Here is a 14,359-nt window from a genome sequence, read left to right on the forward strand (position 1 = left end):
CTGAGGGATTACACAGATATAAGGCCACATGGGAATATAAAAGAAAGTACTACCATTTAATGTTGAAAATTGCATTCTATTGTCTAAAGAAAGAGTGTTTTTTATCATCATCGTGGTATTGGAATCAGTCCTGAGTCTATTCCTTAGTTTTAGTATCATGACAGCACTGAAATATTTATATAGTACTGGTTTTACTCTATTAATGAAGAGCCATAAGCAAAGTTAGCTAGTTTCAAGTATGATAAAATAAATCACAACTGACCAATCCCAATTTTCTATTTTATTTTACTTTGTTTATAAGTTTCAATCATTTTTATGTAACACAAAACAGGAAAAAATTGCTCGTCCCCAGTCCCAAGCATATCGTTTTTACTTTTATAATGTTACTTATCAAAATCATACCTGCGTTTATTCAATTACACATGTTTTTATTGCTCAAAAAGTTGTTTTTATTTCATTAAAATCTTAATCCTGCATATTTAAACTGTCTTCTTCTCTCAAACTCAATCTGCTTGGTTCCACTGCATGATGTCATCAGGTGGTAATCCAGTTGTTAGTGCTCCTTGGAATTTTATAGCTCATACATCTTCAACTTTCAGACTCAAATTGTACAGATAACCAACTATTATGCTATTAGGTCTTGTTATTAGCCTGATTTAATTTGCTTCACCGCTGATGTACAACAGCCGGCTGAGTACTTTTACTTTGTGTATATATGTGTGTACATTATTTAAGTTATTCAACATAAATTATCAATCTTGTAAGTGTCCAAACAAATGTACACTTACTTCTGGTTAAAAACGTCAAAATGTCTATGCAACGCTTCGGAATTCTATGTATAAAACCAAAAAAGAAAAGTAAATTGGAGAATGAAGTATGTACAGAGCAGCGGCCGTATATAGGGGGTAGGGGAAACGTGACTTTTCAGAACAATGGCGTCTTAAATGCAGGAAAATAAAAACTGACTTTGTGTAGGAAAAAAGATGATATGGTAAAAAGTGTATTATTTTGCATCTAAAGGTGGACTTTGTAACTTTTCTAGTGGAAGATCTGCTTTTGTCCATGGAGATGTTCTTGCCTGGCCTGAAATGTTTCACAATATGGCATTAAACAGAGGCTTTTATTAGCTTTCTACCAAGTTATAACATTGTGCCCTCAACAAAAACTTAACTGAGGAGATTTTAGATGTCATCCATGCATGTTTGAGTAATCTAGCGATCTCTCCCGAGCCCGACTTGAACCCTTCTTATGGTTAGGTGTACGAAAAACACGTGTCTTGTCTAAGGATCAGCTCAGGTCAGATCTGTGGAAAGGCGACACCGCTCACTACAAGAATGCATGTCTGTGTAATCCCTCAGTCGTCCAGGTCTGATCCATAGCAAAAGCCGACGTTAAATCTGTCAACCTGTGGGAGTGAAGACGTTTCGCTGCTCATCAACGCCACTTCTTGAGTCCTGGTGTAAGGCAGTGTCCACCAGGAATCTGACCAGAACTGAAGAAGTAACCTGGATGAGCAGCGAAACGTCTTCAGTCCTACGACGATATGTCCAGTTGACAGATTTAACATCAACTTTTGCTACAAGAATGCATGTTTTTCACGATTTCATTAGTCATAAAACCCTTTTACTTGAAGAGAGATGCAAAGATAGAAGCCCAAGCAAAGCAATAACCTCTCCATAGAGACAACTAGGTGGCAGACACTCCACCAGAAAAAGTTACACTGTGTATCTTAAAGTGCTTATATATTGGCTTTCTGCACTATAGTTTACTGCATACTCAGGACTTTAATAGAAGTTTGATTTCAGTCTTGATTCCATCGACCTGTCCCTCCACACCACTATATCACCCATCTCCCCTTTCCATTTGGTGACATATAATCTTCATATTGACTTAAGGGACCACAGCAGCCTCCTATCAGCTCTCTCCCGGGCTCCGTTTGTGGACTCTCCGTGTTTACACCGCGGTTTCTCCTCTCGGACTACCCTTTCAAACCTCCATCCAAATCTAATATACCCATCCATAAATAGCGCACCTATCTCGCCCGTATACAGCGCGTGAGTGACGAGGCACCGGAGCCAACCGAGCCCTGTGGACACCCCAAACCCAGCCCCTTCACGCTCCGACGCGGCTCTAATCGCTCTGCGCCCGCCCATTCGCCATATACGGTCAGGCGAGGGAGTTGATTGACGCTCCCGAAGCCACGCCCCCGCCATTACGCCGCTCCTCCCCGTTTTCCCTGGCTATCCCCTATCACTGTCTATTTTGGCAACAGTGGATACGCATGGACCCCGCATCACCTTGCGTTGCTTCCCGATAATGCGCGCTGCTTGCCGGACAACCAAAACGCATTCCCCGTGGATCATTTACTGACATTTCCGTCTGAATTTTTACTTTACAAACCGAAACCGTTTACCATGGATGTGCTGGCCAACCACAGCATCTTTCAGGAGCTGCAGATCGTCCACGACACCGGTTACTTCTCCGCCATGCCGTCGCTGGAAGAGAATTGGCAGCAGGTACGCACTCCCCTTTCAATCAACTTTTACGCGCGTGGCGTGCCGTGCGCGGGGAGGTTCAGACGGTGCAGACATCTTTCTATCAGAGTGACAGTTCCCCAAGCTGCTGGCAAAGTGGAGGAGACGGGGGGACATGCGCGTAATAAAGATGTCAAACGCGATTGGGCATGATAGAGAACCGTGGATCCCGTAATAGAGGTTGAATTGAATCGTGAATAATACATCCACTTCCCTCTGATTACCGAGTTGTGCGAAGCCCCTCTTGAATGCAAAGAACTCCCGTGACTTATTCATAATATATATTGGAACAGAGCTCTCCGTGCGTAAAAGCGAATGGAGGAACAAAAAACGTGGTCTTTCGATTGTGTTCTGTGCGCTTTGGAGATGGTTTGGAGTTAGTAATTTGGAGGATGGATGGATGATGGATAGATATATGGATGGATGGAGCACGGGATCCACGCGGGCACATGGTGGAGGGTGCGTGCATGCGTGCGTGTGAGCGTGGGCAGCCGGCACATTTTCCACGCAGCCATCACTGGTCTTTCTAATTGCTTTCGAAAAAAAAGAGCTTTGAGTAGACTAGGAATACTGCTTCTAACGCATATCCATATTTGATTGCGTATTGAACGTGGACTTTGATTTATTTGCCATTTTAATGTCTACACACGCTTGCAATGGCCCTAAAAGAATATATTTGGTACCAGTGGATGCAGTTAAGTGTAATGCAAGTTCAGTTAGTGTATTTTGGAAGCATTAGAGTAGGGATTGCTGGTTATCCAGAACTGACCAATAACTGCTGAATGTTGTAGTCACTATATAGAAAATCCACAGTACTTTAGTAATATACCATCCTATACTATACTTGGATGTAAAGACCCAGTGTCTTAATTTGTATTGGAACAACTATTGGTTGTATTACTATTTTCAGAGCTTTTTCTAACAAATTTAAACTAGTTACTTAGTTTTATCCTACACATAATCGACTTATCTTACATATTTTGCTGCATTAAAACGCACAAACAATGTCATGTATAAATAAAAAAAAACGATAAATGGGGTAAGGTTCGTGCCATGTGTTCCCCATCCAATGTTTTCTGATACAATTTAACAGTTTATTGCTAGAAAACTGTACTTTTGAACTTAACTCAAATACTATTACTATCGTAACTTCTCCGCTTACGTGAATATCAATGGTCCGATAATAGAACCTTGTGGTACGCCTTCGATAATTGTTTGTGCCTATGTGTGGGTTTTCAGAATGATGCAAATCTAGGACTGTTGCCATAGCGATTAGCAATTTAAAACAAACATATTATATCTTTAGAATGTGAAAAAAGTCCTCAAAATGTTGCATATAACTGAAAGTTGAAACCGACTAATAGATTTATAACTATTGGACAATTAATCTATGTAGTAATTTTAATATATATTCAAATTAGTACATTGTGTTGCTTCTTTGGCACATGTTTTTGTATTGCCGTGTAAAAAAAATGAAAAATTTCTGCTTTGCAAATACAGACTCCTACCTGCTATTGCATTTCTTCGAAGGACCAAATAATATGTTTACTGCGTACTTGACTGGCTTAAAAAAGGAGAAAAAAAAATCATTGCTTGTGAATATGATGCCGGTATAGTCCATGAAATAGGAGCTGCACTACTCGGCTCTGTGCTAGGAAATAGGAGGCATGGAAGGAAGCGAGGGAAGGAGAGAAGGAAGGAGGGAAGGGAGGAGGGGTGACAGGAGAGAGAGAGAAAGCAGTGCGTGACCGTAGATCCATTCGTCTTGGCCAAGCATCCTAATTGGCATCCTACTGTTAGCCACCAACGCATCTTTTCATAACAAGTCTCCCAATCCTTGCCTTTCGCTGTCAGTTTGTTTTTTTTGTTTTTTTCAAATCGCACTAGGCCTACACACACAGCACCACTCTCCCTTCTCCTCGCATATCAAAATCAATACCTAATGCAAATGGAAGAGAGCCGCGTGCTGGAAAATGTCAGGTTTTTCTTTGAGCGGAGTGGCTGCAGTGGAGCTAGCACAATGGGCATTTTGGGCGCAGTGTTGTCGTGTATTAAATTTAGAGTGAAAAAGGGTTATTTTTTGGTTTCGACAAGTGTAGTGCAGCTGGTAAAGTAAGCGTGAAATGTCGGGAATGACTTGCCGTTGGATCAAATTGTGGGTTAAAAGCAAAAGATGGCAATAAGATTCTTGTGTACTGACTTCACTGGAATAAATGCGACCAGTCGACTATTAAAATAATTGTGGTCATATTTTGATAATTATGTCTATGTCTGGACCCGACAGACTCTAAAACACATGTCAAAAGACCTTTATCCCAAAGACAGCTGCATTATTAAATCAATATGTCAAAAAAGAATAAACATTTGTTTGATTTTCAACCAATAGTACAGTTTATTCTCTTTAGAAAAGCCTTCAGTCAGCATCTTTAAACCTCTATTTGTTTAAAAATGTAAAAATATACAATAGAATCAATTGTTTGTGTAGTCGCTTACTAGTCAGCAACTAAAATAATATGTATTTGCAGCCCTAGATCTGTAGAGTAACTCCTTGTATATTTACATTATTTATCAAGCATCTAGTTATAACAAAAAATAAATGTTTTTACTGAACTGCTTCGCATCTTTACATAATTTGCATACTTTTCTTAGGCAACTTGCAGGCCAGTGTACTTCATTAACCAAATGAGGTTGTAAAAATGAGTGATGTCAAGTTGGAGCCCTGTGGTACACCTTTTAGGACTTGTCATTGCTTCAAACTAACTACTAATTAACATGTAAGCCTATCGTTTTGTTAATAAAAATAATGAACTGTACTCTAATTGTTTTTACATATACCAAATTTGGTTAATGTGCGTCATTTTCTGAATTTGAATGATGCGAAGATGGAACCCTGTGGTACACAGTAGTAATTAACATATTTCATTTTGTAAATAAAAATATTGCACTGTTCTGTAATTGTTTTTATTTATACCAAAGAATATTATCCGTGTTTACGTGTATAATTTCCTGCCTATCATTTTCAGAATTTGAATGGTGTGAAGATGGAGCCCTGTGGTACCCCTTTAAAGATTTGTTATTGTATCCAACTAGTCATTAACATATTTAATTTTGTGAATTGTTTTCATATACAAAGATTATAGTTAACATAAATCACTTTCTGAAAACTATAATAAAAAAATTCATACAGTATATATTCCCCTGATTTGATTCTAACATAAGACATTATTGAAAAACCATTTTATCTTGTCTTAAAGTTGGAGACAGCTTAAGCCTTTCTCTTTTTTTGCTTCAACAAGTGCAGTTCAGCTAGCAAAGCAACCGTGAAATGTCAAGAATTACCCACTATTGGTCCAATTTTAAGGCTAAGCCAAAAAGACACGCTTGTTCTAATGTCAAAGACGGCTTTTGGGAGAAATTGGGACATGAAGAACTCAGCTTTGTTTTTGCCTCTAAATGCTTGGATTATCATTGGCCCCACACTTTGCTGCTTTGTTGGCAACTGTGTGTCAAAGCTGTGGACAAGAATTATTATGTGTTGCTAGCTAGTAAAAAGGCTAGTGTTTGGTCCAGCCTCCCCTCTGTATTCCAGGCACAATTTGATACTTTTATGTGGCGAGATAGGAGCGCATTGTAACAGGTCGCTTAAATGGGTCCCTGAAATGCTATGGCAAGACTGATGACTATGTCCCTTGTGTCTTGGAGGCATGATTCAGTTCTTTTACGGGGGGATGGGGAGAGGAGGAAAGGCTAGAGAAGACAGAGGGGAGAGAGTAGGATACGGGTGCATGGATTTGTTAAAAAAAAATGAAGTATTCGGATTAGAAAAGCAGGATTCTGTTCTGTTGAGAAGACTGAAATATGAACTTTCTTCGTAGAGGTCTAAGGTACATTTTGTCGTTTGTGGAGGAAATTATGCAACGACAAAAATGGCAGACTTCGATTGTGATTAATCTCGCAGCCTTTCTCGATATTCCAATTTCGCATTTCTCCAAAACAATGTTATTACCCGTTTTTTTGGATATATCTTCTAGAGCAGTGGTTTTCTTTCTGGTAGGTCCACACATGGCACATCCGAGGCAGCTATTTGTTCCATTATTCCAACTAATAATGCCAGAAACGCTGAAATGCCGCTGCTGTCTGGCTTCCAATTCCCAACGCGGTAGCTTGTTCCGAGTTGGAAACAAACAATCGGAAAGCTGGATGTCGAACAGGGGAGAGAGGAAGATAGAGAGAGCATCATTATTTGCCGAAGCCGTTCCTTAAATCAAATGTTACTTAGCATGGAGGAGAAATTGCTTATTAGCTTGGCAGCGTTTGGTAGTAGTTGTTATGCTCTTTCGCTCAAACTGGCAGCATTCTGATACAGACTCATTTGCCTCTCAGACAAACATTTAGCGCACTAGCGTATTCCAACTCCGGAATTTTATATGAGGAATTTGCATGATTCAATATTGCAAAGATAAACAAAATGGAAGCTGTCTAGTTTTTGGTAGCACGTTAAAATAAGACTTGTTATTTAGTAGATATTTGCAGTAGTTCTTTCAGTAGTAGTAGTATAATAGTACTCGGACCGATACCTGGAGTGATACTTCGTAGTACTCATAGTATTACTCACAGTAGTAGTTTATAGTTCTTATATTTATACTTAGAGTGATACTTAGCAGCACTTGGACCGATACTTACTGTGATACTTATACTGATACTTAGTAGTTATATTATATAAGCACTGTATTACTGCTATTAGCACTAGTTTGTGGTACTTGTATTGGTACTTACAGAGGCTTATATTGATAGTTAGAGTGATACACAGTAGTAGTTGTAGTAATTCTTGGGCTAGTACTTGGCGTGATACTAGTGGTACTTATAGTATTACTTACAGTGGTTGTTTGCGGTACCTGTACTGGTACTTATATTTATAGTTAGAGAGATACTTGCGCACATTGGCACTTGTATAGTTGTACTTATAGCGGTATGTGTATTAGTCATTATAGTACTACTTACAGGGTTTTGAAGAGGGGCATGTCATGGTAGGGAGGTACTTATAGGTCTACTGATACTTAGTGGTACTTACAAGGGTAGTTTTGGAGTACTTGTACATTTAGTGGGACTTAAGGTGATACTCAGTGGTTGTACTTATACTGAAAACTTAGTGGTATGTGTATCAATAGTTATAGTACTACCTATGGGTTACTAACAGGGGTATACCTTAACCTTATACCTGTGATTTTGCTTTTTTTGTGTTCCTGTCGTGGGCTATATTGATTTATTTATTGCCAACTTGTAATTTATTCGTTCTTAGATATAATTTCACAGCTCATACTTAGCTTTTTGACTTTTGTACCTCTATTTTTATACATTTAACACAGTATTTTGAGCGAGCTGTGCTGTTTAAATACACGTGCTGTGCTCTTTACAGTGAACTCATTGAACTCGTTTGTTCTGTGGTGCATTAAATGTCGCTTTGAACTTGCTAGCTAGATGCTAACTGTATATTTGCGAATTAAATGAATATACAGGACTGTAGTAATTGATTTTGTTCTTTCGCTAAGGTTTACTTTCATACTTAAGATTAACTGTGAAATAATATGACTTTGTGTGTACTTATGTTGAAAAAAGCAATACTGGGCAGTTTTAGACAGGATGCCCTTCCATCAGCAGGCCTTATCATCGTATTTCTAGAGAACTGAAAGTACGCGGTTCTATTAAGTTTTGTAATTAAACGTCAATCCAACAAATGTTTTTTAAAGTTCAAACACCCAACTTTGAAGCCATGTTGCGTTTTGTCTAAGGTTTTAATTACGTTGGGATATTTTCGATACAAATACTCAATTTTACCAAATACTTAATGCGGGGTATTAGCATTGGTCTCATTGCTCGCCCAAAAAGTAAAATAATGCACATTTTATATATACATCTACAATATACCCACAAAAAGGACAATATACAAAAACTATGCATTATCATTAGCCGTAGCCTGTCCAGAAGTTGAATTGTTGCCGCATGGACCACTATAGAAAATAACTTTATCTCGTGTAGGTCAGGCTGTTAACCTTTGGAAAGATTAGCTTAGCCGCAGCCCGATGGTAAAGTGCTACGTTTTCTTTGTTCATAAATCCTCAAACTGCAATGAAATACAATAATATTAGTGAGATAAATAATGATCGAAAATCGAAATTTGATCATAAGGCTAAATGATTCGGTAATGTTATGTCATGTTGAGAGCTATATTTCTTTTATATGGAGTCTTATTGTGTATAAAACCTGCGAACGCTGTAGTTTAGAGATATGATTATTAATTTCACAAAATCTGTTGCTAACTGTGGGTGATTTGATATTTACAAACTGATTATGTTCATTTTTAATCGATGATACCAATGTGATATAAGACAATATTATTACAACGATCAGAAATGTGCTAAAATAAGCCTCAAAAAACAATATTGAGGTTTAAACTTTGCACAAAACATGAATGAAATAGGGCTATAACAATTAAATGTATTAATTTTGAATAATATGCTAGCAAAATCATCATTGGCTATTTTAATAATCAGTTGTTATCTGGACTATATAAACAGACTATGACTATAGCATTTGCCAGGACAACAGGTTTTAATGACAAAAAAAAAGAATAATTATTTTGTGATTTTAATAAAAAATAAAATATTTGTAAATATTTTCTATAAAAAAAAAAAAGTTGGAAAATTATACTGGTTGACTAATCAAAATAGTTATTACTGTCGATTACTCTATAATAATTTTTAGTTAAAATCCTACTTTACCCTGGATGTTTTTGTTCATTTGATCATTTTTAGCCAAAAAACCCAAAAAAAAACAATTAAAAAAAAAAACAAAAAAAAAACAAACCAAAAAATCTCAAACACACACACAAAAAGAAATCAATTATATACTTTTTGGCACGTCTCCAAAACATGAATTGCTATATTAACCCTTTTTAGATCTATCTCCCACCTCAATCACATACTTCATAACAATATTGAAAACAAAAAACAAAAACAACCACAGCAAAACAAGCAAAAAAAAAAAAAAAAAACCCAAAACAAAATGTACTTGCAATTTCATATTTTTCCCCAATTTTTTTTCACCCCTGGGCCAAACCATATAGACAAATCATAGACCAGGTGGCGAGTTGATTTTTTGTTTTTTCTTGCTGGGGGCGGTCACACAAATGACAGCTCTTATATGGCAGCACTTGACCCTGATGGATGGGATGTAACCGGACTCCAAAATGGCCGACTGTCATTGACCCGGGACACAACATAACCTCCAGTGTACACATTAACCCCTCCTATCTACCTTAACCTCCCGAGTGCACATGGGGACCTAGCATAACGTAGCGTATCCTAGCCTAGCGTGATGAAGCCCAGCCAGGTGTGAGGTACGTGTAGGTGGATGTCAGTATGTATAGGGGCTTGTTGGGTGTCATGTGGCTATATATAGAAACAAAAGCATCACGTGACCTCATTGCATTGTATATATAAAAAAGTTCATGTATAGAAATGAATAATGCATTTATTTGAGTTTTAATTGTTTGATTCAGCATATGATACAGATATTGGTAAAAAAAAAAAAAAAAAAAAAAGAAAAAAAAAGGAAAATGGAAAAAAAAATTAGCATTTTTATTAAAGTTGGAGAAGAAAAAGTGAAAAAAAGTGATTCTTAATAATTATGGATATATATTTTAATTAATTAATAAAATAATAATAAAAACTAACTTTTCAATACTTGGCAAAATAAATGAAATATTTAAAAAGATGACATAGCAACACTTTGAGCACTATTAAGCCCAAACTCAATATAAAAATTACATTACATGGCAGTTATATACATATATTTTTCAAACATACTAAGACAATACAGTACAGTACATTTTACAATAACTAAATTAAACTAAACCATAATTAGCCTTTATAAAGCATGAAGAAATACTCTCTATTTGTTCATTATGAAAAAGTCAATGATTATTATATATCGCTTTTCCATCTTCAAGGTACTCAAAGCACTTTACATCACCCAAGTGTCTTGCCCAAGGACGCAACAGCAGTATTCATCTGTGGGAGCTGGAATCGCACCGCCACTCTGTGGGTCAATGGATCTGACCGCTCAACCAATGACGTTTATGTCGGGAGCAGGACTCAAACCGCCAACCTTCAGATCAGTGGACGAACACTTTACCAACTGAGTGACTGTCGCCTGAAGACTTTAATTATATTTGATTATAATTATAACAAAGCAGTAAAGTATAGTTATAAATTGTTACCCAATAATGTCGTCATGTCACCTTCAAAGTCTATATTCTACCTAATCATGGTTAAAATCAACTTTACTGTGCACATTCTGGTGTAAACCCTCATACACACTCTTTTACAACTGTGCAATTTCAGTCCTTCCTAGAGTCTCCAAGTTGACTTTTTTGCATATTGCTTGGTAAGGCACATCTCCCTGGTCCAGTTGAGGATATGGAGGGAGGTAAAGGGGGGATGGGGCTGTTGGAGAGGGAGAGGGAGGGGGGTCGAGGGGGGTTGGAGGGGGGTGTAGTTGCAGATGTGGAGGAGTTGGAGATGTTGCAGCACGTGCACATTATGTCCGCAGTGGGGTTTTTGGTTTCACGGCTCTGTTCGCTCCGACCCCTCCAGGAACCATCACTTGGGTCAAAAACTACATGGTGGAGAAGAGCTACGGAGGTATTTCAGTGGAGTAGTCCTGGCTACATCCACACCTGGAGATGTTTACATACTTTTTGAATATTATATCAGACACATCATTGCTAGGGTGTTATTTGGTCCTAAATTTAACCTTTTAGACCTGAAGTAGACTCGGGTTGATCCTGTTCTAGTCCTTGTTTAGTCCTGGTCTTAGGTTTACTCCCAATTTTAATGTGGTGAATGTGCAAGTTTGAATGCACCCTAAAGCCCCACTATGTAACTTTTCTACCAAATTAGCAGAATACATGAAAACAAACAAATACATATAAAAAGCAACGCCACACAGCTTTTTATAGGTGACCTGTTTTCTGCATGATTCCATTGAAATACAAAGTTAAAACCATACTTCAGAGAATTCTCCATGAAGATAGATATGTTTTATGCCATACTGTGGAATATTATAGCCAAAGGAACAACATTTCCATGGAAACCGCTGGAGGAAGTCCTTCTCCAGGCCACAACCAAAAGATGCGATAATGTATTTTCTACGTTTTTAGTGCAATAAAAACATCACAAATGAAAGAAAAAAAACATGCTTTCATTAGAGTCAATCTTTTGGCTACAAAGTTACACAGTAGGGCTTTAATTATACCACTTTTATTGCACGTTTTCGAAGAGCAAAAATTAGCAATTAAAAAACTATTGAAATAAACGCTTTAGTCTTTGTAACGGTTGAAACGTCGCTCAGTGGGGCTTTAATTAGCAAACATAAAATCAAATATATTTTTTTCAGAGGAATTACGATTCTTTTCCCAGTCTTTCCCGCGGTATCAAACACATCTCGAAATAACACTGCGCATCTCTATTCACAAGACCCCGACTACCCCACCTGCATAACGTCCATCTTATATATAGCCTAGCGTGTTCTGCGACGCGACGTGCACGCTAGCGCACGCATGTCTAGGTCCTGTTATGTAATCCCCGGCGGACCGCAGCTGCCGCTCTCTCTCCGCACCGCCTTCCCCTCCTCGCTGCCCCCCCACCACCCAACCCTACCCCCACCTACACCCCCCCCCCCCCCCCATCTGCACCCGACTGCCACTGCGAGCTAGTTGTCCCCTTATAGAACGCACCGGTTTATGGATTTTTCATCTGGTTGTGTAAGGCCGGAGAGAGGCACTTGTTTTCAGGCCATAGACGCGTAAAGTACTGCTCACTTTGCGGGGGGTGACCTCTGGAGTCTGGGTTGATCTTTTGGGGTTTGTGGATTATGTGTAAGAAGATGGAATGGAAGTAAAAGTGATGCTGAACAAACGAAGCTACGAACGGAAAAAAAGTATGAAATATTAGGCTAATTCCAGTGAGATATATTCTGAATCGGCTGCGTTCACGTTGTAGAACTTGATGTTATATTCTCAGATAGAGGGCAGGGGACTGACTCTATGGAAGATTCACTGTATTTTTTAAAGAAATATCCAAAACTTGTGATCTACAAATGTTGAATTGTATCATTATTTGATTGGGATTGGCTCTATAAACTCGACTGAAAACCATCACGTCTTAAGAGTTGAATAATGGCATCACTTTCTTAAGCTTTATTTATTTATACCGGCAAAGAAAATGTTCAACTTTGAGCCATTTTTTTCATGTAAATAGGCCCAGTAATTACCCAGATAAACAAATCTGACAGTTAAACAGCAAATTCTGATCTGTTCTCATGGTTGCTTCATATTTCCTGCCAGATACTCTTCTCGTCTCATTTAGTTACATTATAAAACCGCAGTGTTGTCAGTCAACTTTGTGCTGAAAGATGAAATTGTACTTTTGATGCCAGACCAGCTACTTAAAGCTTATTTAAGTAGAGTTTTTTCAGATCAAGGTTTAGTTTGTGCACAGTCGAAACTGTCAGGTATGGAAACAGAGTGGTCACCGTGATGTATCCAGTCAGCAAGTTTTGGTGCTGTCTTCCTACCGGTGGAGGTAGGACGACAGCGCCACCTGTAGTCCGACTCTTTCAAGACAGTATCCCAGGTGTGTGACAGTAAAAACGCCCCCTCGTCCCGGTTTAAATGTTTAAATGTCGTCCCATGGCCACGTTTCCGTATTTAAATTGGTATGGTAATGGTATGCTTTTATTTGGACAGGGACAGTGCACAACAATACATTGACCTAAAAAAAACAAAACAAAAAAAAAAACCCCAAAAAAAACAGGAAAGATGTATCCGTGCCAGGTTATAGCAAAAATACTAATTTCCACCTGTAGTCCCTGGACAGGCTGATAAGAGTAACAGTTTGACCCAATGATGTTTGCTCCGTTTATTGGACTATTACGCCAATTTGACTCAGTTACATGTTTGACTTGTCACCTATTCATTTGCCATGATCGTATAGCTAGTTTTTACACCAGATGGCCTTCCTTTCACATATATGACTCAACTAGTGTCTTGCCCGGGGTTTGAATCCAATACTTTCTCGTTATTGGGCATGATTCAACCCAATGAACAAAGACAGAAATGTATTTGTGTTGCCATAACAGCTACTACGCTTGACGGGTTATACATATTACATTCATACATAGGTCTAAATATATTTATATTCATTTCTGGTTGTGAAATTAGTTTTTTTCCCATTGTGGATAACATTCCAGTTGCAACTAGTTTCATATCTTGGAGAGCACGGCCAATACAATAGGTGAAATATTATTTGAACCTGCCACTTTCTAGTTAGTGGGCAAACCCTCAACCCACTATTTTCGCTTTATATCCATTTTTCTCTACATGTATAAATCACCTTTTACTATTCTACGGTCATAATATGGTCATCTCAGTTGTCTCGATTATGTAACTCCAAAAGCTTTCAAAAAACAGCGTCAAAACTTCAAAATGCCGAATTTTTACAAACAATAACTCCAGTAGTAAATCATAATTATCTTTTGACAAGAGAAACTTCTAAATGACAATTAGAGCTGTCAATCATAAGAGTGAATAAAGAATTTGGTTTTTCAACAAAAGTCTATCTCCGCGGGCGATTATGCAAGCAATTTCATGTCAGTCACTGCCTACATGTTCACCATAACAACTGCAATTGAAACACCTTTGGGAGAGACAATGCTTTTTCACATTGTATAATTTATGCATTGATAAGAGTTACATATTCACATTG

General features: G+C 38.0%; 1 protein-coding gene across 1 annotated transcript in view; it reads left to right on the forward strand.

Annotated features, from left to right (window-relative positions):
* The first annotated feature begins 2,258 nt into the window (after positions 1 to 2,258).
* klf7a (Kruppel-like factor 7a) overlaps positions 2,259 to 14,359 on the forward strand; it is a 91,112-nt gene continuing 79,011 nt past the window's right edge. The window contains exon 1 of the mRNA XM_033979997.2: positions 2,259 to 2,516. Coding sequence (XP_033835888.1) covers positions 2,415 to 2,516 — 102 coding nt within the window. The 5' untranslated portion in view covers positions 2,259 to 2,414. The remainder of the gene's footprint in view (positions 2,517 to 14,359) is intronic.

The sequence above is a fragment of the Periophthalmus magnuspinnatus genome, chromosome 2, assembly GCF_009829125.3.
Source record: "Periophthalmus magnuspinnatus isolate fPerMag1 chromosome 2, fPerMag1.2.pri, whole genome shotgun sequence".
NCBI classification, from domain to species: Eukaryota; Metazoa; Chordata; class Actinopteri; order Gobiiformes; family Gobiidae; genus Periophthalmus; species Periophthalmus magnuspinnatus.